This window comes from Ochotona princeps, chromosome 15 (genome assembly GCF_030435755.1).
Source record: "Ochotona princeps isolate mOchPri1 chromosome 15, mOchPri1.hap1, whole genome shotgun sequence".
Lineage (NCBI taxonomy): Eukaryota > Metazoa > Chordata > Mammalia > Lagomorpha > Ochotonidae > Ochotona > Ochotona princeps.
In genome coordinates, this window is record NC_080846.1 from 16,846,245 (window position 1) to 16,873,941 (window position 27,697).

Consider the following 27,697-nt stretch of genomic DNA (forward strand, 5'->3'; position numbering starts at 1 on the left):
GAAAGCTGTAGAAGATGGCTCAAAACATTGGGATCTTGCACCTACATGGGAGACCTGAAGAAGCTCCTGGCTCCTGAATTTCGATCGACTAGCCCTGGCTGTTGTGTGAACCAGTGGACAGAAGGTCTTTCTCTGTTTCTCCATCTCTCTGAACATCTGCCTTTCCAATAAAAATGAATAAATCTTTTTTAAAAAAACCCAGAAACCAGAGATCTCTATTTTTAACAAAAGCACAGGCAGCCTAATAGAGGAGAAAGCAGAGGATCCACCGCGGGTGCTTGGGTCCAACAGCCTGTAACTTTCTCAGCCTCAGGCTCCCCCCATCAAGGGCAGGTGCTCTTACAGCCCAGGGGAGGGAGAAATGAGAAACAGCCAGTAAGAAATGCAGAGTTCCTGAGCCTGGCCGAGCTTGCCCAGCTCCCAGGACCCAAAGCCACCCCAGGTTCTGGCGCACAACCCACCTGTGGCCCCAAACTCAGCCCTACACTGAAGGTTGGAGGCTGGCTCAGCTGAACATGACCAGACATTGAAAGTCTGCACACAGAGGGAAGATGCAGTCATGAGCAGGTGTCAGGTGATACCTCTGTCCCCACCCCCCCCTCCACTCCTTCACCCACTGGGCAACTGCAGTGATGCTCTCTGTCTGCACAACCTCTAGCATCACTGTCTCCACCCTGTCCAACGTCTGCCGCCTCAACTTCTCGGCCCCCTTCTCTGTCAGACATGCAGCCAGCACCCTCAGGCACCTCATGTCCAGCTGCCTGGCCAGCAGGTTCCTGAAGCCTGAGTCACAGCCTGTGATGAAGATGTACTTGTCCCACAGCTGGCTCACCACTTGTCTTGAGGTACAAGTGCACCAGGAAGAACAGGCCCACGAGGGCCACCAGGCGGCCCCACATGGCTTTGCAGTGAGCTGGGTTCCAAGGCTGACGTGCCCTCCTAGCTCCGAAATCCTGGCCCTCTGGGGTCACTGCTGTGCAATATGGTGGTGATGACTCTGTCACCTGATGGGCCTGTTTTAATTTACAGTTTCCCAGGTCCCACCTCCTGTAAGCCCCTCGCTTCCTTGTCTTGCCTCTGTCATCTGGACCCATTGCATCTACCCTGGAGCTTCCTTTAACGCAGATCTTATCACCTGTGCTTAGTCTGTCCCAGGCTCAGTAAGTCATTCTGAAAGGCTGAGCACCTCAGTGCATCACATCCTGATACGCAGGTCCCTGAAGGCTCTCTAGACTTGCTCTTAGGAGAGGAAGTGAGCAGTCATAATTGCTTTTGAACCCAACTCCATCTGTGCTTCAGTGAATCTCAACGCACCTGGCCTTGTGTCAGCATTAGGAACATCATTGGAGGCATTCCAGCCCTTGGATCAAGGTCTCACGGCCAGGAAGAGAGGCAGCTTATCTGCAAGCCTTTGATCACCCCACAGGGTTTTGATGGTCTCAGGGTTACTTGAAAAGCAAGGTGATGATCCAGCCCAATGGTTGCGTCCTACAAGACCACCATACTTGCAGCACTGTCATGTATTGCATATACAGAGAACGGGATCTGAAACAATGAGAAATTCTAGAGAATTCCCTGCCCAGCATACTGGAGGAGGTGTCCATCTGTGATGAACCAGGCAGGGCACAGTTGGGAGGGCAAGGAGGTGATGTGCTGACTCTGAGGTCACTACGAAGGGAGGACACTTCAATTTCCAAGGGAAGCTGTCTGTGTCCTCAGCAGTCAATGTCTATTTCCTGTCCAACCTCAGGTCTGATCCAGGCTGGAGGAGAAAGCCCTGTCCCCCACCCTATGGCAGGAAGACTGACAGGACCAGGAAAACCCCAAGGCCCTGACCCCTTCCTCCCTAGCTCCCTTGTGTACTCATCCCCCAAGTAGCCAGGATACACGAGGCTCTGTTTGCAACAGGGGCCAAAAGGAACAGGATGTTGGTGTGGAAGGCTGAGGGGAGAGATGCAGAAGCAGGCTGCGGGCAGGTAGCATTACTATCTAAGGTCCCAACCCCCACTTTCCTGGGTGGATCCACGAGGAGTTCACTCTGTGAGAAAGTGAATACAAATGACTTTGGCTTGTCTTGGCATCTGGACGTCTCCCTTGTCCACCATCATCCTTTGCCTGCTGCAGACACTGGGTCCCTGCCAGCTAGTGTGGTGAATAACTCAAGGGACTGGCTACTGCTAGTAAGGCCTTGGTCAGCCACCACCCTACTCCATCCTTGGGCCGGGAAATGTCGGCTCTTTTCTGACCCAGAGTCCCTTTTATGGGGATGTGTCTGCCTGGTGCCACTTGGTAAAGGTCTTGGGGTAACTGGGAACATTCAGACCAGGGTATTCCCCTCTCCACCCGGTGTTCCTTGCAAGGCTTCTTGCTGGACACCTCGAGCTGACAGTCCATCATTGTGTGGAGCCGCATCCAACATTCTGGTCTGCCTGCTGCAGAGTCTTTTCTATGGTGTGAGTCTGGAATAAGGCTGAGGTCACTCTTTGTCCTGGACCTCAACTACCCATCTGCATGACAGGCAGGAAATGGCAACTTCCCTGTTCCTGTTGTTCTCCTGGTGACTGCCTGGCCTCTGTGCCATGGCCTCATGTCTCTCTCTGGCCTGTGGGCTTCCTGTCAGCCTCTGTAAGGTTCTGCTACCCTGAATTATTTCTCCATTCTCTTGGGTTCCCTGAGGTATCTTGTTGCTACCCAAACAGGTTTTAGGTGTCTACCATGCAGGTTAAGACAGCCAGTTCCTTCCAGTCTCCTTAAGATTTATGTATTTATTTGTTTTTTTTTAAATTTTCTTTTTTTTAAATTATGTTTTAATAATCTTACTTAGTTGATTAGGGTACAAAGGGTCAAGGGCTACAGGGTGAAAGTGGGTAATACCATTGTTTCCACACTAATATTATCATTTTTTCCCTGTATCTGGGGTCAGGGGAGAAACAAAGGGAAAAGCCCCACCCAGCCTCCCACCCATCCCAGTTTCCCAATGTGAGGCACGCTCTGAGGGTCCTGCTCAAGCAGTTTTGATAGTTCAGCAGTTCTGAATTGCTGCCAATCTCGCCATTCCGATCGCAATGAAACCTATTCAGAGTCCACTAGCTGACATAGTCTCTTCATGGTTGGGGTTCTGAGATCAGCAGTTCAGTTGAAGGGACCTCCAAAGAAACTTCATCTGAGATGTTCCCAGATCTGATTCTTGCATGAGTTTGCTAGTACAGGGTCCAACACCGTCCCTTGCGCCGATCAGCTTACGCACATGCTGGTTGTTGCTATTGCTGGGTCAGTTCTGTTTCCAGCCCTGTCTTTCTCGTGAACCAACAGGTGTTGTAGTCCCGCTCAATCCTACTCACTTCATACTTGGTCCTCACGCAAACCAGTGGGAGCTGCAACCTAGTTGGGACGACTCCCCATAACCCTTATCAGGCCTGCCCCCTACCCTGGTTCCCTTGCTTGCCAGTATGTACCACAGGCTTGTCCAGTCTGTCCCACATCCCATTTAGCTCTCGTACATGTCAATGGGCATCAAAGCCTAGTTCAACCAACCTACTATTCAGCCCATTTACTGGCAGGTGCCTTTCTGTCTAGCCATGCCTGCCCCTGTCCTGGTTTTTTGTGCTGTCCAGTGAGAGTGGTAACCCCGAGGGAGGTGCCCACTATCTCCCTACTAGGCCACTCCCACTCCCAGATTATGCACTCTCCAGGTGGTTCTGGCATTTGACTTGACAGAATTAGCTCCCAGTGCCAGCCTCTGTCAGCTAATGCTGCGGCTAAGCCCAACCAACCCTCACCCACTCTAATTTTTGCTTGCACCAGTTGGGACAGTCAGCCCACCTTATCTAGCCCTTATCTAGCCCTTCCCTTATCTAGCTCACATGAGGCCCACAGGTGTTATAGCCCTGCCTAGTCTGATCTGCCCCATCCCGACTCATGCTTTCCAATGGAAGTAGTTGTCCGGCAGGGGAGCCCCCATTCCCCTGTCAGCTTTGCCTCCTCCCCCCGGTTTTCACATGTGCTGTTTGGGCGCTGCAACCACATCTGGTACGGCTCATCTCACCTTGGCATTCCTTAATGTGTACTGGTATTTGTCACAACCAAACCTGGCCCGACCCACACTCTGTTCTGGTGCTCAGATTCGCCAGCAGGTGATGTTAACGGGTTCAGTCTGGTCTGCCCCCAACCAATGCCAAGTGTATGCCAGTGGGATAATTTCCATAGCCTGTTTTGGGCTGTTTGCTATTGTGCTTCTTGCACTTACCTGCAGGGACTGTGTCCTGTCAGAGAAGTTGCTCAGGCTTCTTCATCAGAACCTCTCCTAGTGCCAGATTTCACACATACCAATGAGTCCATGAACCAGTCCTACTCAGTTCATCTCCTGTCCTAGCAGGAACAGTGGTTTTTCCTGACTGGCCTTCAACCCAATCTGGTTCTTACTGTTGGATGTTTCAACCAGGCCACGGCTTGTCCATACCCACATACAGCTCACACATGGTTAAGTAAGGGCTTGATTTATGTATTTATTTGAAAGGCTGAGTTACAGAGAGAGGAAAGCTTAATCTTTCTTCCACCTGCTGATTAAATTCCCAAATGGCCACAGTAGCAGGCACAGAGCCAGGAGCTTCATCCAGGTCTCCCATGCTGGGGCAGGCCATCTTCTGCTGCCCTCAGAGGAAAATTAGCAGTCAGCTGGATTATAAGTGAAGCAACTGGGACTCGAACCAGGGCCCATGTTATGCCAGCCCTGCAATCTGTCTTTACTTGATATGTCACTTCTTTTTCTTTTTTACTCGGATCCACCCACTCATTGTGGCTATATTGAGCAGTGCTCACTTCAGTTTCTCCTATTTCTGGACTCATTTCCATCAGCTCTTTTCAAAACTAAACACATGGCGGTGGCTCATTGTGGGAAGTTTTCTTCTTATTGAATCCCCTTTACCACTGTTGGGCAAACAGGAGGCTTAAGGGCGCTTGCAGGGGCCATGCAGTTGGGGTGGATGGCACGGAGGTGTGACGAGCGCAGTTCCTTGGTTAGCAAGGCTACCAGGAGTTTCTGGCTGCGTGGCAAGGCCAGGTGGAATGTCTTTACTTACCTCATTGCTGCCTCACCCCATTGAATGGACACTCAGTCACCTCTCTGATATTTCATGGAATTATCCTGAGAGTGTTGTTTTTCTGAAAATGTGAAATGATTTCTGTAACTGGTTTAATGCCGGAAACTGATTTTATCAATCTGTTATGGTAAAAGGTCTTTAGCAACTTAAGACAAAGAGATACAGCTAAAAGCATACAATAGCACAATTAAGCCTATTTTGTTCCAAATGTCTTATTGTGTGCCCACTTTTGACCTGGAACTTATTCTAAGATGTATGATGTTCTTCATTAAAAAAAAAATGGCTTGATAATACCTTGGAATAGATGGCAAGCATGGAGGTACAAAGAGTTTGTTTACTGTGCAGTCTTGAACTGTTACAACACATGAAATGACGCGTTTTGGTTTCTCACTATGGAAAGCAGAAAGTATAGGGGACATCTTCTAAAGGGAGACAAATGTGAACCCCCAGAGAAAAATGGCTTAAAATTTTTTACCATATATTGGCTCTTACATGTAGGGAAAGAAAACAGTTTAAAAAGATAAAAAAAGAAGTTTCTGTAAAGGCCCTCTGTTCAAAGAAAGGCTGAGTTGCCTTGATCCTTTTCACTGCCCTTTAATAAAAGAACAAAAACAATTGGATCAATACTAGGTGAAGGTGATACTAACTAGTATATGATTGATTATGATTTAATAAATAATCTGATACATGCCTTTATAAATTCCTTTCATTTATGAGCTTTCTTTTTAACTCTGTATTCTTGGTATTCTAAGTAATATTAGTTTAGATTTAGTAAAATTGATTTTGAATTATAAGTAAACCACCTGTCACTATGTAACCTCATGTGCTGCCAGCCATGGAGTTCCTGGTTTCAGCTGGGTGACTGCAAGTTTGAATGAGTAATGGTTTGCTGAAAAAGTTTTCTTTGAAGTAAAATAATAACATATTTTTTAAAGATTTAATTATTTTATTACAAAGTCAGATATAGAGAGAGGAGGAGAGACAGAGAGGAAGATCTTCCATCCGATGATTCACTCCCCAAGTGAGCCGCAACAGGCCGGTGCTGCGCCAATCCGAAGCCGGGAACCAGGAACCTCTTCCCACATGGGTGCAGGATCCCAATACATTGGGCCGTCCTCAACTGCATTCCCAGGCCACAAGCAGGGAGCTGGATGGGAAGTGGAGCTGCTGGGATTAGAACCGGCGTCCATATGGGATCCCAGCGCGTTCAAGGCGAGGACTTTAGCTGCTAGGCCACGCTGCCGGGCCCGTATACTGATATTATTAAACATACTTTGCAGAAGAAAGGAATTAAAGTTAATAAGAAGCAGCTTGTGAAATTTTTACAGTTTGTGCAGACAGTCAGTTCCTGGTTGCCGGAGGGGGGAACTCTAGTTTTACCTTATAAGCTCATTAAGGAGCTGAAATATGCTCTTTCTGATTCAAATTCCCCACACCCAGCTTAGGGCTATAAAGAAGCCTCTTTTCTCTTTCTCCTGTTCTCTCTGCTCTTCTGTCTGTCTCTCTCTATTCCTGCTTTATCTCTGTCTCATAGAAGAATACCTAACTGGCGCTTTTGGTTTTGGTCTTTTTCTTTCGTATGGATACATACTGGGATTCATTTGACCCTCAGTCCTTGAGAAAACCAGCAGATTAAAAAGGCTGGTATTCTTCCATGCCACATGGTGGTCTGGGGACCAGCTGGAGGCTGGAAACATTGTGCTCACAGGCAAGTCTGTTACAGCGTGGTCCTCCCACTAGACCTTGTCTGATGTAGAGCAGGGAGGGACCAAAGTCTCTTCACGTTCCAATGTCCTTTGCCTTACGAGACAGGTCAGGACTTGGTATGTAGGATGCACCTAGTGGTTTTGGCAGCCACTGTTGCCAAAAACTACTCTGGCCTCTCCGTGCTCTGTGCCTCTGTCACCTGGGCTCTCTGGGCTGTACTCTTGCAGGAGGAGTGGCCTGCAGGACACCCAGGCCCACTTGCCCTCACCTGGATCCTCTTGGTCCTCCTTGTCTCTTCTGTCCTGCCTGGAGTAGGTTTACTCCCCCTATTCCTTCATCTTGAATGTCCACAATGTCCCCTCGCCTCAATGCCCCACTGTGCTCATGACTTGGGGCTGTTCCAGATGTTTGGCTTTTGCTCTCAAGTTGTTTTCATGATGTCTTATCATCCCTCCTTGCTACCCTTTTTAAAGAGACTAATTCAGCTCTCCTGGCATAGGATAAAAACAAGGACCCAAGCCAAATGCCCCTGTACTGCTGTGTTTGTACGTCAGCAGGTGGAGCACCCACTGCTACAGGAAATTGTCCCCTGTTTCTCCTGCAAAGAGCCAGGTTCTGGGGTATCTTCAAGCTTTTCTCTTCTTTTCCTTGGAGGAATTGCTCCCCTAACATTACTCTCCTCTTGAGCCCCTGTTGGGGACTCCTGTCTTCTTCCCTTTTCTCTGACACTGATTGAAGGGACCCCTTTTACAAATACTCCTCCTTGTGCATAAGAAATTGAGCTGGCTGACATTTCTTCTGTGGGGGTCAAGGCATCTCAGGGACATAGGTAAGGGATGGGCAGACATAGCTAAGCGCCCACGTTCCTACCTGCCGGCCTCCCCCTCCTCTCCATGGGCCCCAGAAAGTGCTGCCACCACAGTTCAGGCCTTAAGGAACATTCAAGCAGGGAGACTTGAAAACGCACTGGTCTCTGCATCTTTCCTTCCAGAGACCAGGGTACCCAGAATAGGAAGGACATTCTGTAAGGCTGGGACTGCCTTTGACTGTCAGCCCTTGACCTATTTAAGAATGCCAGCCTTCTTGGTAAAAGAAGAACCAGAGAGAGAACAGGAAAATCAAGTTTTCAGGAAATGAATGTTGAAAATGTTGGAGAGACTGCCTGCACATTGAGTTTACCTAAAACCCTCAGATTAGGTTATTATTACTCTGTATGGACCAGCTGGTATGAACTGCCCCCCCCCCCGACAATTTTGAGTTTTTCAGGTGGACCCTTGCAACTGTCACATGGTGAGACTCAGACAGGGCATGGAATGACATTTTTCATAACTTACAAGTCCATTATTGAGTTGTAGAACTAAGCTTGAGTTCTGCTCACATAATGAACTGAAAAATCAAATCCAACCCCTCCCCTCTACCTCCAGTCTTAGCTGTGGTCTCTGGAACTTCAGAAAAATATCCCTGGTTGAGTCCAAATGTTTTGTTCTCTAGGATGCCAGTACTTACCTGCTGCACCATGACGTTTCCCCAGGAAATGTAACTTTGACTTTAAGAATAATTCAGGTAAAGGTGTGATATTCATTTATGTCTCAGTGTCTGAAGTCATCTAGGTGTAATTGCTAAATAAAAATTAAGTAAAAGAAAATTATAAGCGTGGACTTGAGTGCTTTTACTATCTTAAATTCTATAAGGGGAACTGTGAGAGTTTCTTAACAAGAATGTTTTTCATGTTTGTTATGTTCATGTATGGCAAATAATTCCAGACTGCTTGAAAATCACCAGAAGTTTGAGTAAATGAGCCAGTCAGAAATGTTTGATGGAAAAATCTGTGTGTCATAAAACTGACTATTATTTGGGGCTGTCATTGTGACACAGTGGGTTAAGCTGCAACCCATGATGCTGGCATCTCATAATAGCACCAGATCCAAGCCAATGATGCTGCACTTCTGATGGAACTTACCTGCTAATGCTCCCGTGAGAGCAGCAGAAGATGGTCCCACTGGACTTCTGATATTCTAATTTTTAAACATTTATTTCATTTTTATTTGAAAGGCAGTGTTACAGAGAGAGAATAAGCAAGTCAGAGAGAGAGAGAGAGATCCTTCATCAGCTGGTTCACTCCCCAAACTGAGCTGAGCCGATCTGAAGCCAGGAACTAGGAGCTTCTTCAACATCTCCCATTTAGGTGCAGGATCCCAAGAACTTGGGCCATCTTCCACTGTTTTTCAAGCTATAAGTAGGGAGTTGAATCAAAAGTGGAGCAGCTGGTACAAAAACTGGTTTCCATATGGGATTCAGCTCTTGCAGGTGGAAGATTAGTGTGCTATGCCACCACACTGACCTCAGTGTGATCATTAAAGCAATGAGGTTTTTGAAACACATACATTGATATTAGAAACTACCTGGAAATATTTTTTTCTTAAAATATGTATGTATGTATGTATGTATTTGGAAGGCAGATTTACAGAGAGAAGGAGGGACATAGAGATCTTCCATCTGCTGGCTCACTCTCCAAATGGCTGCAAAGGCAGCAGCTGGGCTGATCCGAAGTCAGGAGCTTCTGGGGCTTCCATTTGGGTGCAGGGGCCCATCTTCCACTGCTTTCCTAGGCCTCAAGCAGGGAGCTGGATCAGAAATGGAGCAGAAAAGACTAGAACCCAAACAAATATGGGATGCCACTCATGCAAGGCAGAGGATTAGCCTCTTGAGCCACCACACCACCCCTTGCCTATATTCTTGATTTTGAATTTTAAAATCTGTGTTTATGAAAAGACATAACATCTCCTTTTAATAGCTTGGACCATTCTTGGCCATTGTGGCCATTTGGGAGAGTAAATGAACAGGCGGAAGACCTATTTCTCTTTCTGTCTCTCCCTGTTTGTCATTCTGTTGCCAAACAAATAAGTGCTTAAGCAAAGCAACAAGGGTCTCCTCTGTGCTCATTGTCCATGGCTTACTCACAGGATGACAAATATTTTGCTCTGTGGACCTCCTGGGTCTCGGAGCTGCTCAGGTCAGCAGGTTCAGAGTCAGCAGCATGGCCTGAGCAGGTTCATATTGAATGTATCCTACAGCTTTGCTTGTTCAGCCTCTGGTGGGGGCACGGGCAAGGCAATGCCAGTGTTGTTTACTAGGCCCTAGAGTCCTGGGGACAGGGGGAGGGAGAAAGCAGCCCTAGCTGCTATAGGTGGTGCAGACACAGTAGTTCAAGGTCATGTGCATTAGATTGAGAACATATCCCTGGATGAACAATCACATATTTGCGTTTGGGAGTGCAGGTCCTGGAAGCTCATGGGAGACAGACAGGACAAGCTTGATCAGAGTGAGTCAAGTCATCTGAGTGAAAGACACCAGCATGCCTTATCAGAGTGCTGGTTCAAGTCCCAGCTGTTCTGCTTCTGATCCAGCTCCCTGCTAATGTGCACAAGGAAGCAGCAGAAGATGGCCCAAGTGCTTGAGCCCTGGACTTGGCCTGATCCAGACTGAACCTTTCCGATCATCTGGGAATCAAACCATTGTACATATTTTTTGCATTCTTTTTTTCTCCCTCTCTTACTGGCACTCTGTCTTTCAAATAAATAAAAATTAAATCTTTCCAAAAAAGAAGCAGTATAAGCACTCAAATGGTCAGGCTTTGGGATGGAGTCACTCCATCTTCCCCAGAGAGATCTTATTCCCAAGACAACAGTCATACACATGGGCATGGAGAAGCAGGTGAACCAAAATGTTGACCAAGATGTTGTTTAGGACAATTACACGTGAGAAATTCTCACAGTTCAACATCACACACCTCTGCATACGTAAGGCTGAATCTAAGCAGGGAATGTTCTAATTGACTGCAGATGCCATCTTGAGAAAATTTCTTTCTCATTTCACAGTATCTCATTTTAAGTGAAACAAATACGATTAAAAATTATGCACCAAATACCAAATACGAGCCCCAGCTATAGGCAACTGCCTAGGTCGTATTGTATCTAGGCAAGGGTTACACTGCTGGGAGAAAAGCAGCCAATAACTGGCAGGCATTCTGAGCCTGGTCAATGCCAAGTCTGTGTTAGGGACACCAGCGTGCCAGCATAGTTGCCTAATTTTTTTGTTTGTTTGTTTGGTTTTCTCTTTTAAAAAATTATGTGGGGAAGGCACAGAACACTGGGTTGGGATATGCTACCCAGTTCCCAGGGCAGGGAGGGGTTTCTAGGCATCTACTATAGGTCATGTTTAACAGGGGAAGAATGACTTCTGGGTTCTTCCACAGACTGTGCCGCCGCACTCGCAAGTAGGTGAGGAAGCGGAGAAAGAATGGTTTAGAGGGGAGAAACCAAAGGGCATGTCTAGATCAGATCAAGACACCAGTCCACATGGGAGATCTAGGCTGGCCAAACAGATTCTCCTGCTGCCTGCTGGGTGCAAAGGCTAGCACTGATACTGGGGAGACATCTCTTGCTGGATTAGGCTGGAGTACCTGACGGGGTGAGCGACGTCAGGGTAGGCTGCAGCACCCTCCAGAATGTGAGAGAACCAAATCTGGGGGCAGGTTCTGTAGAGGAATTGTGGGTTCACTTCTGTGGGACTACAGCACCCTCTGGTTTGTGTGGAGAGCTATGGGAGGTGGCAGGCTGAACCAGGCTAGACCTTGGAACTCACCTGACAGTCGTGGGAGTCTAGGCTGGGAGCACCTGCCTGCACTTGCAAAGGCCAGGACTGAGGGCAGACCATGCCAAGCAGGGCCACAGTATCCACCAGCATGCATGAGATCCAGGGCTGGGAGTGGGCCTGGTATAGAAATTCGGGGAACTCCTCTGCTAGGCTACATCTCCTTTTGGGGAGCACAACAGCCAGTGCTATGGGCTGGCTAATGAGGCAGGGCTGCAGCACTTGTTAGCATTTGTGTGGGTCAGGTCCCTGGGGCAGGCCAGGTTGGGCCAGGTTACAGTACATATTGGCAGGCAGGAGAGCCAGGTCAGAGCTTAGGCAGACTGGGTTGGACTGCAACACCTCCCAGTTCACATTAAGACTGAGTCAGGCTGCAGCACCTTCTGGTGAATGCCAGGCCTAGAGGTGGGCCATCTCAGACCAGGTTGCAGCATCCACTGGCATGCAAAAGACCTGGGACTTGGAGAGGGCCTGGTAGGGGAACCTTGGGAACACCCTTGCTGGACTTCTGTTTCAACTAGTGAGCAAGAGAGCTATGATTGCAGGTGGGCCAGTCTTGGGGCAAACCAGAGTAGGCCTGGCCGTCATGCATGCTGGTATGAGAGAGAGCCAGAACAGGTGTGGGTCAGCTGAGCTGACCTTGGCAAGTGCCAGAACTGAGTAAGAGTCATGTCAGGCTGGACTGCAGTATCCCTTGGCAGGTGCAGGATCTGGGGCTAGGAGTGGTTCTGGTAGGGGAACTGTGGGCACTCCCATGCTGGGTTGCAGCTCCCACTGGTGAGCATGAGTGCCAGGCTGGGAGCGGGTAGGCTAGTTAAAGCAGCAGCACCTGTCGGCATAAGTGTGGGCCACGTCTGGGGGTGGGTCAGATTGAACTAGGCTGAAGCACCCATGGGTGTGCGTGAGAGTTGGATGGAATGCAGAATGGACCAGGCTAGGCTGTGGCATGCATAAAAGCTGGCATGCATAAAAGCCTGGGCTGAAGGTGGGCCTGGTGAGGGTTATTGGGAGTCACTCTGACTAGGTCATGGCACCAGCTGGTGTGTGTGTAGACCAGGCCTGTGGCAGGCTGGGCTGGGCTAGGCTCCAGAACCCATCAGTTTGCATAACAGATGGGGCTGGAGGCAGAAATGCCCAGGCAGCTGCATCCACCAGTATGCGTGTTGATTGGTGCAGGTGAAAGATCGAACATGACCCTCCATTAGCTGGCATGTACAAGGGTTAAGTATGATATCACTCCAGGAAGTCCTCAATTAGATGGCTGGACTCAAACCCTGACACAGGAAAAATCCCAAGGTATGTGGTCTGACCTTAAAGAGCATGTACCAGGACTGTACCTCCTCAGTTGCTGATGCCTGTGCAGTGGACGGCAGGCCCAGATGCACACAAGAGACATGACGTGAGCCAATGCATCTAGGTCAGCAGAGGACATTGAATGTCAGAGGATGGAAAGCAGAACAGGTTGGACAATTCTCTTGGCTAAGCTTTACTACAAGTGGATGCACTAAGGTGCACTTGGTCAACCAACAGACTTTGGAAAATTTCCTCAATCCTGGTGCAGAAAAGTCAACGATGCCTCAGAACCATCAAGACCACTCAGGTGGCATATTTGGAACACTCTTCCCCATACTGGGGTCTCGGATGTCATTTGGTGACTGTTTCCTATCCCTGAGGTGCTGATGTGGTTTGGCAGCCGGGAATGGTTCCCTCCCCTTCCCCTACTACAGACAAAGGAGGAAAAGAAGATGAAGCATTTGTCCCACCCACCTTCCTCTCAGCCTCTACTCTCCCTACCCTGATCAGAGACCCACATGGGCACATATCCCTCCCAACTGTGTAGACAATATTAGAAATAAAATAAAGAAGTATACTTTCATAGACATCCATGTTAATAATATGTGTCTCAGGAGAGTAAGGTAAGGCTAAATTTTTGAAAGATTTATTTATTTTTATTGAAAAAGCAGATTTACAGAGAGGAGAAAGGTCTTCTGTCTGCCATTTCATTCCCAAATGGCTGAGAGCTGAGCCAAACTGAAGCCAGGAACCAGGAGCTTCTTCCAAGTTTCCTATGTGAATACAGGAGCCTAACGACTTGAGTTATCCTCTGATGCTTTCCCAGGCCATAAGCTGAGCACTGGTGTGACACAACTGGAACACAAACCAGCCCTCATATAGGATGCTGTTGCTTGCAGGTGAAAGATAAGTCTTTTGGGCCACTGCACTGGTCTCTAGGTTGAATAAGGAACCTTCTTTTCCTTTCTCACAGTAACACAGACAAAACAGTGTAGGAAAAGGCAAGACAGGAAATGTAACCATTACTAGCCCGACTTCCCTAACTTTATCCTTTACCTTGTGTCCTCATCTGAAGATGGGGTGAGTTTACTTGTCTCAGTGGAGGCTGTTGACAGCTGCTATAGAAAAAGTTCAAGGGCTAAGAAGTAGAGCCTGTTTCCAGCACAACCCCATACCCAACACTGCAAACCCATAGCCCAGGGTCTGCTGCCCTTGCCCACTGGGAAGTCTCCCTGTCTGCAGGCCAGGACCTCTGAGTGGAGCAATGCAGAACTTGTGCTTAGAAAGAAGGCCATGGAGCTAGGAGGACTCAGGGGAGCAAACTCTCATCAGGACAGGGGCTCCATGGGGTAGGAGAGGGGCACGGGAAAGAGAAGGGGCTCAGGCTGGCAGGATAGGAGAGGGAAGAAATTGGCATGGCTGGCTTACCCATGCCACCTTCTCCATTCTGATTGGGTTACAACAGGGGTAATGGGGACAGAGATGACAAACAGAGATGACAAACAGAGCTGGAAGGGGTGGCAAGTAGACTCCTTCCCTGTGCCAAGCCTAGCAGCCTCTAGCAAGGGTGCGTGGACCAGAGAGGAAGAGATCCATGTCTCAGCCAGCATGTTGATCCAGGGATTGGAGGACAGAGGTTAGAGTTAGGCACTGCATGACCCTTGCCCCTTAATCAGGAAGTGAAGAAAGGCACCTGCTGTGATACCCCTAGGACCCTGAAGGCATCTCCCAGCCCCGCAGTGACCTGGGTCCCTTGGAGGAGAGAAAGGAGAGGAAAGGGTGGGGCTGATGGTCTGGGGTTGAGCTGGCTAAACTCTGAGCCCTCTTTTATGGCCACTGTGACTCCATGATGGCCAAACTGCACCCTTGAGTGGCAAGTTTTGGGATAAAGATGCAGTCATAGTATACACCTTCTCCCCCATGTGGAGCCCCTTATGGAAGCAGGAAGACAGGAGGGTTGTATCATCCCAGTTCCCTGGCCCCACATGGTGAAGGACTTGTGAAGGAAAGGCAAGGTTCATGGGTGCCACTCCTTCCCCTATGGGGCTGGGAATCTCACACTGAATGGGTGCCTGCTGTGGGCTGCTGGGCAGGGAAGTGTGAAAGGACACTCAGTGCACTGCAGGGCACTCAGGGCACTCCGCAGGCCCTTACTCTGTCATTTGTGTCCTCAGCCCAACATTATTTGGGGCCAAGTCCCTCCTGTGGCCAATGCAGACTTGGTCAGCAACAGAAGTGGCCTAAGAAGCTCCATGCCCTGGACTTAAATCCCTGGGGAAGAGCCTGAGATGATGGAGATGCCTCCCTGTGGAGTCCAGCAATGTGCAGCCACATTGTCTTTGGAGTCTATGCCTGCAAACACCGGAAAACCAGCAGCACACAGACCCAGGTCTCAGCGGGTGCTGGGTGCGTCTAGGAAGGTCCAGCCTCGAGGACCAGGACACACGGGGTCCAGAAGGGACATGCTGCCACACGGGTGTGAGTGGGGAGGTGACCTTGGCCCTGAGGGAGGGCATGGATGCAGCTGCAGAGACCCTGGATCTGCCATGCAGCCTTCTTTGTCCTTGTCTCTAGCCCTGGAACCCTGGGTTACTATTGAAGACTGGAAAGCAATGCTCCCTCCTTCCATGGCAGGAAGCCTGACAGGGGACAGGGAAAGCCTGACTTCCTGATTCTCATCTTCCTCGAGCTCCCCTCTCATCCCCTCCCCTCTGCAGGGCACCTGACACTTGTACCCACAGACCCACAAGCCCATGTCTCCCCAGGTCAAGGCTAAAATCGTTGGCATATGTGAATCTTACAATTTTTACAAACAAGCAAGCATGGTTCTGATAAATAAGAAATTGGTGTCTGGGTCCTAGACCCAGCCTGATATGCAATTTCTATCCTGTTGGAAGGTACAGACTGGTCAGGGCCAAGGTACACCCTGATCAGGTGGATAGGATGCAGAACGGATGTGGGTGGAGTCTACTGAAGCCTTCTGAATGTATGGGTTCCTTGCTGTTGACTGTGAGACTTGAACGGTTGCCCAGGTCAACGGAACTTTCTGTTCTACAGCCAAGTTATCAAGTCTTTCTTCCTAACAGCCCCAGAGAAGAGGGTAAAGATGAGGATGAGGCAAGTCCTGGTGGCAGGACAGCATCCCTGCCCACTTTTTTCCCCTGAGAGACTCCCTCACTTACACAATATCCAGCTCTGTATCCTGGTTATGGTTTCACAAGGCTTGCGCTGGCCTTGCGGAATGCCAGTAGATCAAAGTGTCCACCAAACAGGTGGGCATGTAGCTCAAAGGCAGGTATAAGAGTTTGGCGTCCCAGCCGGGGGAGTAGCGGGTGCGAGGGTGGCATGAGGTCAATGCGTGCTCCATGCAGTCTGTCACCAAGGATAGGTCTTCTGTGCACTTTTGTTCCATGGTTTTAGTTGATTTTATACCTGTAGGAAAACAGGAAGAAACTCAGGTGTCCTCCCACCTCCATGGCTCCTGCTTTGGGGTCAATTTAGGGAGGGACTTTTTCTTAAGATTTCATGCCACTCATCCCCACGAGCCATCCCTGATCTCCAATCCCTGGAAGTGACACTGTCTTAACAGGGGAGACCACATCTGCCACTGTTACTGGGGAATCCCAGGATGGCACTAATTGAACATGCCCTCTAAGCCTGTGAGGAGCAGCAGTCTAATGCTAGCTGGCCACGTCCAGGTATGCCTTTCCTTGCAGGCTTCACACGGGCCCTTGGAATCATCAGATTTCAGATGCAACAGTGGTTCTACATTCTCATTAGCCTGCATATTTGCTTTGGTGATGGGCTGACCACACAGCACAGGGGAAATGGGGCTTTACGCATCCCCTGTTCTGGGGAAGCCAGGGCCCAGACAGGCAAATCCTAGTCCTGCTAACAGGGACTCATGGTGACCAAGCTTCCAGTTTAGGAAGTCATTCTCTTTCCGGTATCCACAACGTACTCACAGGTTTCCAGAAACTTCTTGCCATACAAGTCTTTGACCTCTGAGCTGGCCCGGTCCCATAGTTCTCCAAAGCTCCGCGTGAATACCTCACTACTGCTCATGCTGGTCTTGAAGTAGCCGGGTTCGATGATGGCAACCTTCACCCCAAAGTAGGACAGTTCCCTCCTATGAGAGATGGTAGAGGAAGGACTTCCATGGTCTTGGAAGGCAAAATATATACAAGATAAAACACAGCTGCAACATGGGTTTGGGGTGAGTCAAATCAGTGTGACATTCAGCAACCCCAAGTTCACATTATGATGACATTGCCCAGCAATGTTGGAAAGTACTAGCCCTAAGCCTCACTTAGAGTAAGGCTGCCGCTTCCCATTCTCCTCACATCCCCATAGACCACCAGGCTTCATCCTCCCCTCTGTCCATTCCTTCCTTCCCCTTGGCCACTACAGTAAGCTCCCTGGCCATCTCGTGGCAGGTCCATTGCTGGACTATTCTCTGGGGTCTTCCTCTGTCTTGAGTCTTGGCTCCCACACTCCAAATCATCTGCCACTGCAGCCAACAGGCAACTAGATGTGGACTACACTAAGAGATTATCATGACTTAGTCCCATCTGTGGAATATCACTACAAGCAGCAGGAAGTACAGCACCTGCCCAGGGCCCACAGACTTGCCCTAAGCCCACCTGTGCCTAGCTTCCTTCCTGACAGACCTGGGTTCTTCCCCGACAAGAGCACTCAAGTACCTGAGCGAGTCTGAGAAGGCCTCCACGCCGTACTTGGAGATGCAGTAGGCTCCACCAAACAGGGACAGGCGGCCCATAACACTGGAGACATTGACCACACGGCCCCGGGCCTTCCTCACCAAGGGCAGCAGGTTCAGAGTCACCTCGATCATCCCCAGCAGGTTCACGTTGAGCATGTTCACAAAGTCCTCTTTGACTAGCCACTCGTTGGGGGCCGAGGGCACAGAGATGCCGGCATTGTTCACTAGTCCCCAGAGCCCTGGCAACAGTAGAGAGGGGGATAGAGAGCGAGCAGGTCTAGGTTGAGTCTGTACAATGCCCAACTTGCTGGGGTTCCAATTCATGCCCATTAAATGGGCAATGCTGTGACAGGTGTCGCCTGGGGGAGTGGGGTAGGACAGATGACCACACGGAATTTGCTCAACTTGGGGCTGCCTGTCCTGGAAGCTGCTGGCAGGCAACAACCAGCCTTCTTCCTCCTTCTACTCTTCCTGGTGCAGCTGGGTGCACAGTGGACAATGGGCAGCTGTCCCATGTTACATGACAGCAGCAAGTGATGTCAGAGAATCCTGCAGCCCCCACCAACTGGAGACATGGAACTGACATCTGGCATCATACACAGTGTCGCCCTAGCAGTCACTGTATGCTTCCCCTCCACGTTTGGTTTTCCTGGATAGCTGGTATCAAATGCTTTCCATATATCATGGGAAAAGCCAGGCCACAGGAAGAAGCAAGATGGGAATCAAAGCAGATATAAGACATGGCAAGATGCGGAAGGTTTGTTGAGATAGAGAAACATGAAGTTGCAAGATGGGGAAAAGTCATGTGTTGGATGCCTGTGGGCTCACCTTGAAACACGCTGGACTGAAAAGCATTCCCCCAGGAAGTGCTGGGAAGCCCCTCGGCAGGGTCTGGCACCAAGCAAGCTCCCTATGCCTTTGCTTCGACACCAGCAACTAGTATCAGAGTGTGGTTCAAGGCCCAGCCGCCTCGCTTCTGATTTAGCTTCTTGCCAAGGCACCAAGGAGATCACAGAAGACTGCCAGAATACTTGGGGCCTTGTCACCCAAGTGGGAGCCCTGCCACCCATGTGGGAGCCCTAGGTGGTGTTCTTGCTTGTGGCATTGGTCTGGCAGAGCCCCATCCGAGGAAGCCACTGGGGGAGGGACCCATCGAATGGACCATCTCTTGCTCCTTTTATCTCTCCCTGTCTCACTGTCACTCAGCTTTTCAAGTAGTTTTTTTTTAAGCTTTATTTATTTATTTATCTAAAAAGTGCAAAGCACCCAATGGGCAGGCTTTAGAGAGAACCAAGACGTCACTTAGGACAATTACATGTGAGAAACACTCGCAAACTCAGACAGCTTTACATAAGTGAGGCTGGACCTAAGGATGTTCTAATGCACTATGGACAGCATCTTGAGGAAATTTCTCTTCTATTGTAGAATTGCTTATCTTTTTGGAAAAATTTATTTTTATTGGAAAGGCAGATATACAGAGAGGAGGAGAGACAGAGAGGAAGATCTTCCGTCTGATGGTTCACTCCCCAAGTGACTGCAACGGCAGGTACTGTGCCGATCTGAAGCCAGGAGCTCTTCCAGGTCTCCCACGCGGGTGCAGGGTCCCAAGGCTTTGGGCCATCCTCGACTGTTTTCCCAGGCCATAAGCAGGGAGCTGGATGGGAAGCAGGGCCGCCGAGAGTAGAACCGGCAACCATATGGGATCCCAGCGTGTGCAAGGCAAGGTCTTTAACCACTACACTATCGCGCCGGGCCCAGAATTGCTTATCTTAAGATAAAAGGATATGAATCAAACTAGAAAATAGAATCCCTTAGATGTCACATATTACAGCAATTATCTCAGAGGAGTAGATGAAGGAAAACTTTGCTTTGCTTTTATGTTTTCAGTATTCTCCACAGTCGGTATGCTCTGCACTTATAAATGTGTAAGGAACATTCTTTCCTTCTTTTTACAGTACGGCAAAACAGTGTAGACCAAGGAAATGCAGAAAAGGTGACCAATCACTAACCTGGGTTTACTAAATTGGCCCTTTACTGTGATATTACCTCTCAGCGTAGGCTGTTGACAACTGCTATAGAACAAGTTCAGGGCTAAGAAGTTGAGTCTGGTTCCAGCACAATCCCACAGCCAACACTGCAAACCCATAGCCCAGGTCTGCTCCCCTTGCCCACTGCAGGCCAGGACCTCTGAGTGGAGCAATGCAGAACTTGTGCTTAGAAAGAAGGCCATGGAGCTAGGAGGACTCAGGGGAGCAAACTCTCATCAGGACAGGGGCTCCATGGGGTAGGAGAGGGGCACGGGAAAGAGAAGGGGCTCAGGCTGGCAGGATGGGAGAGGGAAGAAATTGCCAATATGATCTCAAGTCCTGAAAACCCTTGGGCATTTGGCAGAGGAGCAGACAGGAAGAGACCCTGGCACACAGAGGGAAGAGGCAGGCATGAGCAGGTGTCAGGTGGTACCTCTGTCCCCCACGCGCTCCTTCACCCACTGGGCAGCCACAGTGATGCTCTCTGTCTGTGTGACATCCAGGATCACCGTCTCCACTCTGTCCGATGTCTGCCGCCTCAGCTCTTCAGCCCCCTTCTCTGTCAGACACGCGGCCAGCACCCTCAGGCCCCTCATGTCCAGCTGCCTGGCCAGCAGGTTCCCAAAGCCCGAGTCACAGCCCGTGATGAAGACATACTTGTCCTGCAACTGGCTCACCACCTGCCTCTCACGGTACCAGCGCACCAGGAAGAACAGGCCCACGAGGGCCACCAGGCAGCCCCACATGGCTTTCAGGGGACACACAGGCAGGCTGGGGTGACGCGAGAGTGTGACAACTGCTGTAACAGCAGAGCAGTGAGGAAACAGATGAGCTGGTTGGCTCGCCAGCCCTGGTTCAATTGCATGGGCTCTGATTAGCACCTAACCAGTCTTTCTAGAATTTTGTTTGTTGTTATTATTTGCCTTCTTGACTCTACCTCCCTGCTCTTTTGCAAGTTATAAAACTCTTGTGCCTGGGCTTAACTGGTTTTCATTGTGTCAGAATAAACATACCTTTTCATTTCATTTTCCGTGTGCTTTGTGTGTGCACATGCGTGTTTCCTTCAGAACCCATGTCTAGCTCAGCTACATTCCCTTCCCCACTGAATCCTCTCTGCCTCCTTGTGCACACATGGCCACCCTCACAAGTGCACAGAAGGAACTCCCCAGGGTCCCAGAGATGGAGGAGGGAAGCCTGCACAGGGTAGGCATGTCCCTTCCCCACCCCTGGGCACTGCTGCCACTGCCCTGCCCTCTGTGCAAGCTGACCTGCCAAGTCACACACACACAGAGTGGGGCTCCTTGGGGTAACAGTCTGATGCAGGGGAAACTGCATGCCCCAGGCGCGGGGCAGCGGAGGGTGTGCTGTAGGTTGTTGACCCTGCAGGAGCAGAGTTCATTGAGTGTGGGCAGGTGCTAATGATGAAGGTCACTTCCTTCAAGAGACCCCACCCAATGGCTGCACAGCGACCCAACCTCGTACCCTGCACCCCTAGCCGTCCATTTGGGCTCCCGGGAAGGTCAGGGAGCGTGCTTCAAGCGGGAGTTGGAGCCAAGCGGGTCAGGAGCCCCGGTTTGGCCTGCCAGCGTTGCCCTGGCTGTCTTGTGCTGTCTCCACCCAGCTATCCTGCTTTCCCTGGTCCGGCCCTCCTGAGGGCAGCCCGGGGGCTGGGCCAACGGAGGGAGGTTCTTGCCTCAACCATACCTCCGCTGCAGCCGCCCAGAGGGAGGAGAAACGGGGGTGCCAGGTCGGGCTCCCTTACCAGCAGGGGGGTGACTGCACCGTTGGAAGCGCCAGTCCCTCCCGCGCCAAGCGCTGGAGGAGGAAGGGCTGCGGGACTTCTCCGCAATGGACTTGCAATGCTAATCTGGGAGGTCCGAGGGACTTGTGGCCGCGTGATAACCCCCAAGGCCCTCAGCCACGCCTCCTGCGTCGACACCCAAGTCCCGCCCTGCCTTTCGTGCCGGACGTCCCCACACTGACACTTGCTGCTCCGGACGCTTGCGCCCCCTGCTGGAGACCCGCGGGGAGGGACTTGGGAGCCCGCTCAGTCACGCGGTGACTGTCCCTGCCACGTCATGGCCATCTCATCCAAACCTGGTTGGGATGAGAGGGGTAGTGGGGACAATGCAGGAAATGTTTCGCAGAGTTGTAAGGGACGGGAAGCCGGCTCCTCACCACCCTTTGTCCGACTCCGCAGCCCCCCAGCAAGGTTCAGGGGATTAGAGAGGAAGCGGCCCTTGCCCAGCCCGCAGCCCGGATTCCAGGGCCCAGAGAACAGAGATGGTGGAGATCTCACTCCGTGACCAGAGGGACCAGCGTAGTGGGGCAGTGCATGGTCCCTCTGCCTGCAACACTAAAATCTCGTAAGTTTGCAAGTTCGAGTGTGGTCTACTCCACCTGTGATTCAGCTCCCTGCTAATGTACCTGGGAAAGCAGTGGAGGTTGGTGCTTGGGTCCCTGCACTCATGTGTGAGGCCTGGAGGGAGCTCCTGCTCCTGGCTCGGATCTGGATCTGGAATCCATCCCTTCCTGTTTGGGGAGAGAACCAGCAAATGCAAGGTCTCGTGTTCTCTCATCTGTTTGTAACGAAGCCTTTCAAATAAATAAAATCAATTATTAAAAAAAGCAGAAGAAAAGAAAAGGCAGGAGGCTTAATTGTTAAACACCAGAGTCCCTCAGCTGTAGGAGACAGCCTGGCTTGCCTTGCACTGCCCGGAGTGGGAGAGACCCACGGAAGACACAGTTGCTTCCAAGGTGCAGACCGCCCCTGCTGGTTTTAAGCCAGGGCTGGGACCCTTTTGTGCGTCTCCTGAAGGAAGCTGCCTCCCACATCTGCACCTGCACACACTGAACCAATCTTCCAAATGCAGGGTCAACTCTCCCTGTCCTGGGCCAGACCCCTTGTTTTCCTTGTGTATCTAGGCCTTCCCTGCACTCAGACTGTCATAGTCTCAGGTGGCCTGACTCTGAGTGTGGGAGCCAGCAGGTCATCCTGGCAGGAGAGCCGAGGGCATCAGTGTCCCGGGCTGGGGAGAGGCATGCAGAGATCAATGCTGGGCTCTACTTCCAGTTGCCCTTCCCTTTTGCTGTGTCTGATGTTCCACTCCCTAGTCACTGGCACTGTTCTTTGCAGACACTTATCCCTAGCTGGGACCACTTCCTGTCCTCTTTCTCCTTGTGTTTCAACGTACAGAGATGGCTTGACTTGGGTTCCTACAGAGCCATTCTGGATGCTGAGCTGGATGAGGAATGCAGGCTCAGAGAGTGAATTTCTCTAACGTGTTTTGGGTCCTGTAGTGTGGACGGACAGGATGTGCAAACACAGCCTTGACTTGGCCTGAGTGTCATTTGTGAGTGCTGCTGCTGTGTGAAGGACTGCAGTGGGCACTCGAGTATGCCTGTGTGCATTGTGTAGGCACCTGAGTGTGACTCTGGGTACCAGTGAGTGCACAGGAAAGTAAGGAAGAAGAAGTAGAGTAAGCAGTTGTTGCTTGTCAGGACACTGTGAAAGAAACACACACACAAACATACAGAGCACATCACAAGTCCATTGCAAGTGTTATTGAAGGACATGTTTATCTTGGCACAAAAATGTGAAGTCCAAGCACAGGAATTTAACAACTTGCAAAAGCTGTCCAAAGAGCAGAGAGGTGGGGACAAGATAAAAAGGTTCTAGAAAGATAAGGGTCAGGTGGGAAAGCAGAGCCCATATAATTGAACCAGGGCTGGGATCCTGGGCAGCTCCCAACCAGATCTCTGTTTCCTCACTGCTCTGCTGTTACAGCAGTTGTCACACTCTCGCATCACCCCAGCCTGCCTGTGTGTCCCCTGAAAGCCATGTGGGGCTGCCTGGTGGCCCTCGTGGGCCTGTTCTTCCTGGTGCGCTGGTACCGCGAGAGGCAGGTGGTGAGCCAGATGCAGGACAAGTATGTCTTCATCACGGGCTGTGACTCGGGCTTTGGGAACCTGCTGGCCAGGCAGCTGGACATGAGGGGCCTGAGGGTGCTGGCCGCGTGTCTGACAGAGAAGGGGGCTGAAGAGCTGAGGCGGCAGACATCGGACAGAGCGGAGACGGTGATCCTGGATGTCACACAGACGGAGAGCATCACTGCGGCTGCCCAGTGGGTGAAGGAGCGCGTGGGGGACAGAGGTACCACCTGACACCTGCTCATGCCTGCCTCTTCCCTCTGTGTGCCGGGGCCACCAATGTCTGGTCCCTGCTCAGCTGAGCCTGTCACCTTGAGCCTGAGACCCAGGCTGGGTGTGGCTCGGAGTCCTGGGGGCTGGACCAGGCTGGGTCAGCTCAGGGTCTCTGCCCTCCCCCAGCTGTCAGAGCACCTGCCCCTGACTGGGGAGAGCCTGAGGCTGGGAAAGCTGCAGGGTCCTTGGATTCAAATACCTGAGGTGGATCCTCTGTTCTATTAGGCTGCCTGTGCTTTTTGTAAAAATTGAGATCACTGGTCTGTTTTCCTGACTGGAAATGAGAAACACGGGTGAGAGGACAGTGAATCCATGTTCGCTTTGATCCACTGTCCATTTTTGATAATTTCCTCTGTCTGGTGTGCAATTTGAGGTCAGCGTTCTATTTCTTCTTTTTAGATATGTATGTGTTGAAAAGCAAAGATTATGAAAGACAGAGAGACAGAGAGAGAGAGAGAGAATGTTTCTTGACCCTGTTGGATCACTCCCCAAACAGCTCCAACAGCCAGGGCTCAGCCCTGGGTCTTGCCCAAACAGGAGCCTGGAACTGTGTCCATATACCCCAAATGGATGACTGGGGTCAAGCACTTGGGCCATCTTCACTACTTTAGAAAGAACACAAGCCTGGAAATGGATTGAAATTGGTCAGCGTAGCCTTGATCCTGAGCCCATATGAGATGCTGACGTTGTCCAGTGGGCTCATTGTGCCACAATGCCAGCTATGAGATGAATATCTTCACCATTCATTTTCTTTTAACAGTGTATGAGGTGGTGAGGTGGCACAGGTGAGAGCTGTAGGCTTCATTTCTCACCAGCAAGTTCAGGGTCAGGCCGTCCTCCACCTCCCTGACCAGAACCTGTCCTGATGACCTGAGGGTGAAGGTTGGTCACTCTGACTCCTTTCCAGCTTGAGGGTGGGTCCTCCCCACGGATCTCCCAGCCAATGTTGTCCAGTGCTGAGTGGGCTGGGCCCTTAGGTTTAGGGCAAGAGAGGTGTTTGTAGGTATGGTAGGAGAGGGTGACACCTTAGGCGTCTGCAGGTGGAGTCGGGGCACCAGGATGTGGCAGGAGGCCCCATCCCCCTCCACTTGGTGACCTGGTCTCCCTCTCTGGCCAGCGCTGAGTTCCCAGGCAGAGAGGCTGCACATGCCATTCTGGATGAACACTGCTTTGGCTGGTGCCAGACAGAGCCCTGCAGCCTAGGCAGGCCTGTCCCCAACATCCCCCTTCCTTTGGCTGGTGCCAGACAGATCCCTGCAGCCTAGGCAGGCCTGTCCCCAACATCCCCCTCCCTTGGGCTCCCATGGGTCTCTCCCAACTGTGCTTAGACACTCATTAGCATGTTCTCCCTTGTCCCTGCCTCACACCCTCTCCTTCCCTTCCTCTGCTCTCTTACCCTTGGTTTCTCTCTCTCACCTCATTCCTCTCCTCCATCTTTCCTCCCAGGAGACTCCTGCTGAGCCTTCACTCTGGTTTCTCAAATCATGTCCATACGCTTCCTGAGAGTGACTTCAGGTTGCCTGCTTGTGACAAAGAAAGCAGAGGCTGACAACCGGGCACATGTTGTCTCCAGCGGTCACTGTGTCTTCTTTGCTTACTCCCTCCTTTTCTTCTTCACCATCTGTATTGTTTTGTCCATCATGCATCCCATTGTGATGTGATTTTGAACACCATCAGGGTGAGCACTGCACAGGCTCAATGTTGACATGCTCTCTCCCTCCCCACTGTTGCCAGGGCTCTGGGGACTAGTGAACAATGCTGGCGTCGCCATGCCTATAGCTCCCAACGAGTGGCTGACCAAACAGGACTTTGTGGATGTGCTCAACGTGAACCTGCTGGGGATGATTGAGGTGACTCTGAGCCTGCTGCCCTTGGTGAGGAAGGCCCGGGGCCGTGTGGTCAACGTCTCCAGTGTCCTGGGCCGCCTGTCCATAATGGGTGGCGGCTACTGCATTTCCAAGTACGGTGTGCAGGCCTTCTCAGACTCACTCAGGTACTGTGTGCTCTTGGGGTAGGGACAAGGTCAGACAGGTAGGGTCAGAGTTTATCAGGTGAGTGCAGGTGGGAGTTGGGGATCCTTGTGCCCTCCCTTTCCTGGCAGTGGATTCCTGAGGGAGAGCTGGCTCAGAGAAGCCACTTTGTGCACCCAATGTCTCATCACCTACTGGGAGGACTAAGGATGGCACTAAGTGCCAACACCAAGCCAGTGGCAGAGGAGGCTCCAGAGAGGAGCTGGCAGTGGGGCAGCAGGGAGCTAAGCAGGGAGCCAGTGGGGAAGGAGAGGGTAGAAGTGGGTGGATGGAGGAGCGTGGAGGAGGGGCATGGCCAAGACCTGGAGATACAGGGGCAGCGAGGGGCCCAGAGGGTACAGGACTGAGAAGGTGACTAGCAGAATGATTTGCCTAGGCACCTACACACGTGTGTGGGTCAGACATTGGGCCTCAGCCGTGGCAGTGCTGGGATGTCCATGCCTGCTCTCTTGTGCTACCCAACCTGTCACGGTGCATTGTAGGGGTTTGCTGTGTGGTGTGGGGACTGGTCCCAGTGAATACTGAGTGCTTAAGTACCCTGTCTATGGCCTGCAGGAGGGAGCTCTCCCCCTTTGGGGTGAAGGTGGCGATCATTGAGCCTGGTGTCTTCCAGACCAATTTAACAAGCATGGAGAGCTTTCTGAGATCCTTACAAGCTTCATGGGACCAGGCCAGCCCCGAGGTCAAGGAGGTCTATGGCCAGGGCTATGCTGCAGCCTGTAAGTGAACTATGCTCATAGGAGGAGAAGCAGGTCGGGATGGGAGTCCTGGGGCCATCCCTTGTGTCTCCAATTCTGACAGGGCCCCTCAGACAGATCCTTCCTACTCCAGCCAGTGTTGACACATCTTTCCTACTCTAGCAAGTGGGGACATGTCCACAGTCATGTGTGATCACATGGTCACCTACATCGCATGTCTAAGCTTATAACAAGGTAGAGACATGAATCCCCCAAGCTCTTGGAATTGGGACATTAACGTGAGGCAGATTGGAAACATTCAATGACACTTCCAGCAGGTGTTGGAGGGAAGTGGGCCTGAGCTTGGTTTCTAGTGTGACCTGGACCCACCCCTAGGTACACTCTGCTAAGTGAAGGAGAAAAACAGATATGTTTGAGTGTAGAATATCATCCTTAGTGTAATGGCTGGGGTGTTCTTCCAGGTACCTGGATGGACTAGATTTGGGGCACGAAGGGGCATTGGGACACTTGAAGTCATAGAAACCTTTGTCTATATTGATTGCAAGCAGGAGCTGAGGAGGCATAAATATATGTTAGTCCTTTCTGTTTCCCACAGTCATGAACATTGGTGCAAGCCTCAACCCTCCGGTTAGGCAGGACATTCACATGGTGAGTGACTGCATGGAGCACGCGCTGACGTCAAGACATCCCCGCACGCGGTACTCCCCCGGCTGGGATGCCAAGTTCTTCTACATCCCTCTGAGCTACATGCCCACCTGCCTGGTGGATGCGATATTCCGTCGGATTTACCCAAAGCCAGCCAAGGTCCTGTGAAGACACTATTAAGACTGCTGATGGTACAGAGCTGGGCACAGTGAGAGAGGGAGGGGGACAAACTGGGGAGAGAAGGGTACAATGCTCAGCTGTCCCCAGTCTGCACCTTTCATGGGGTGGCATGGCATCACCCTCTGAAGACAGTTGTGTACTGCTTGAGGGTGGGGAGGTCAAACCGTGACCCTGCCTGTGAGGCCTGAGTAGACTCACGGGCATTGGGGAAGATGCCATCCTCAGCAGGATCCCAGCATAGGACACAGAAACTAGTTTTCTGTTTGTCTTAAAGCTCAGTTTCCTTTTGATTGTGTTGTTTGAGAATAAACATTGCCATGTTCACACTCGCCAGTGACTCGACCTTGATCTTAGGAATGGCAGGGTGTGATCCTGTGGGAGGAAGGGTCAGGTGCCTTCCTGGAGTTTGGGGAGGAGAAGCCAGAGGAGGGATGTGGAT

At 51.0% G+C, this 27,697-nt stretch overlaps 3 protein-coding genes across 5 annotated transcripts in view; 2 read left to right on the plus strand and 1 right to left on the minus strand.

Annotated features, from left to right (window-relative positions):
* Window positions 1-27,697, minus strand: part of LOC131482096 (retinol dehydrogenase 16-like) — an 80,575-nt gene that overhangs the window by 2,189 nt on the left and 50,689 nt on the right. The window contains exons 2-6 of one of the 3 annotated variants that reach the window (XM_058673738.1): window positions 19,936-20,439; window positions 17,456-17,714; window positions 16,718-16,881; window positions 15,935-16,184; window positions 15,474-15,831 (exon numbers count right to left, since the gene is read on the minus strand). In XM_058673738.1, the coding sequence (XP_058529721.1) occupies window positions 15,967-16,184; window positions 16,718-16,881; window positions 17,456-17,714; window positions 19,936-20,248 (954 nt within the window). In that variant the 5' untranslated portion in view covers window positions 20,249-20,439 and the 3' untranslated portion in view covers window positions 15,474-15,831; window positions 15,935-15,966. Of the gene's footprint in view, window positions 1-15,473; window positions 15,832-15,933; window positions 16,185-16,717; window positions 16,882-17,455; window positions 17,715-19,935; window positions 20,440-27,697 lie in introns of those variants that run through there. The other 2 variants (XM_058673740.1, XM_058673739.1) reach the window with 2 other exon arrangements.
* Window positions 22,092-27,697, plus strand: part of LOC131482098 (retinol dehydrogenase 16-like) — a 46,882-nt gene continuing 41,276 nt past the window's right edge. Inside the window, exon 1 of the mRNA XM_058673742.1 lies at window positions 22,092-23,291. The gene's annotated coding sequence lies outside the window, so the exon portion shown is untranslated. The remainder of the gene's footprint in view (window positions 23,292-27,697) is intronic.
* On the plus strand, window positions 23,316-27,325 carry LOC131482099 (retinol dehydrogenase 16-like). Its single transcript, XM_058673743.1, has 4 exons — window positions 23,316-23,655; window positions 25,440-25,698; window positions 26,291-26,454; window positions 27,029-27,325. Exons 1-4 carry the CDS (start codon window positions 23,343-23,345, stop codon window positions 27,244-27,246), a joined length of 954 nt encoding a protein of 317 aa, XP_058529726.1. The 5' UTR covers window positions 23,316-23,342; the 3' UTR covers window positions 27,247-27,325.

Coding starts and splice junctions, on each gene's coding strand:
- LOC131482099 (XM_058673743.1), top strand. CDS start 23,343: ATGTGGGGCTGCCTGGTGGCCCTCGTGGGCCTGTTCTTCCTGGTGCGC. Junction 25,699..26,290: donor GCCTTCTCAGACTCACTCAG/GTACTGTGTGCT, acceptor TATGGCCTGCAG/GAGGGAGCTCTCCCCCTTTG. Junction 26,455..27,028: donor CCAGGGCTATGCTGCAGCCT/GTAAGTGAACTA, acceptor TGTTTCCCACAG/TCATGAACATTGGTGCAAGC.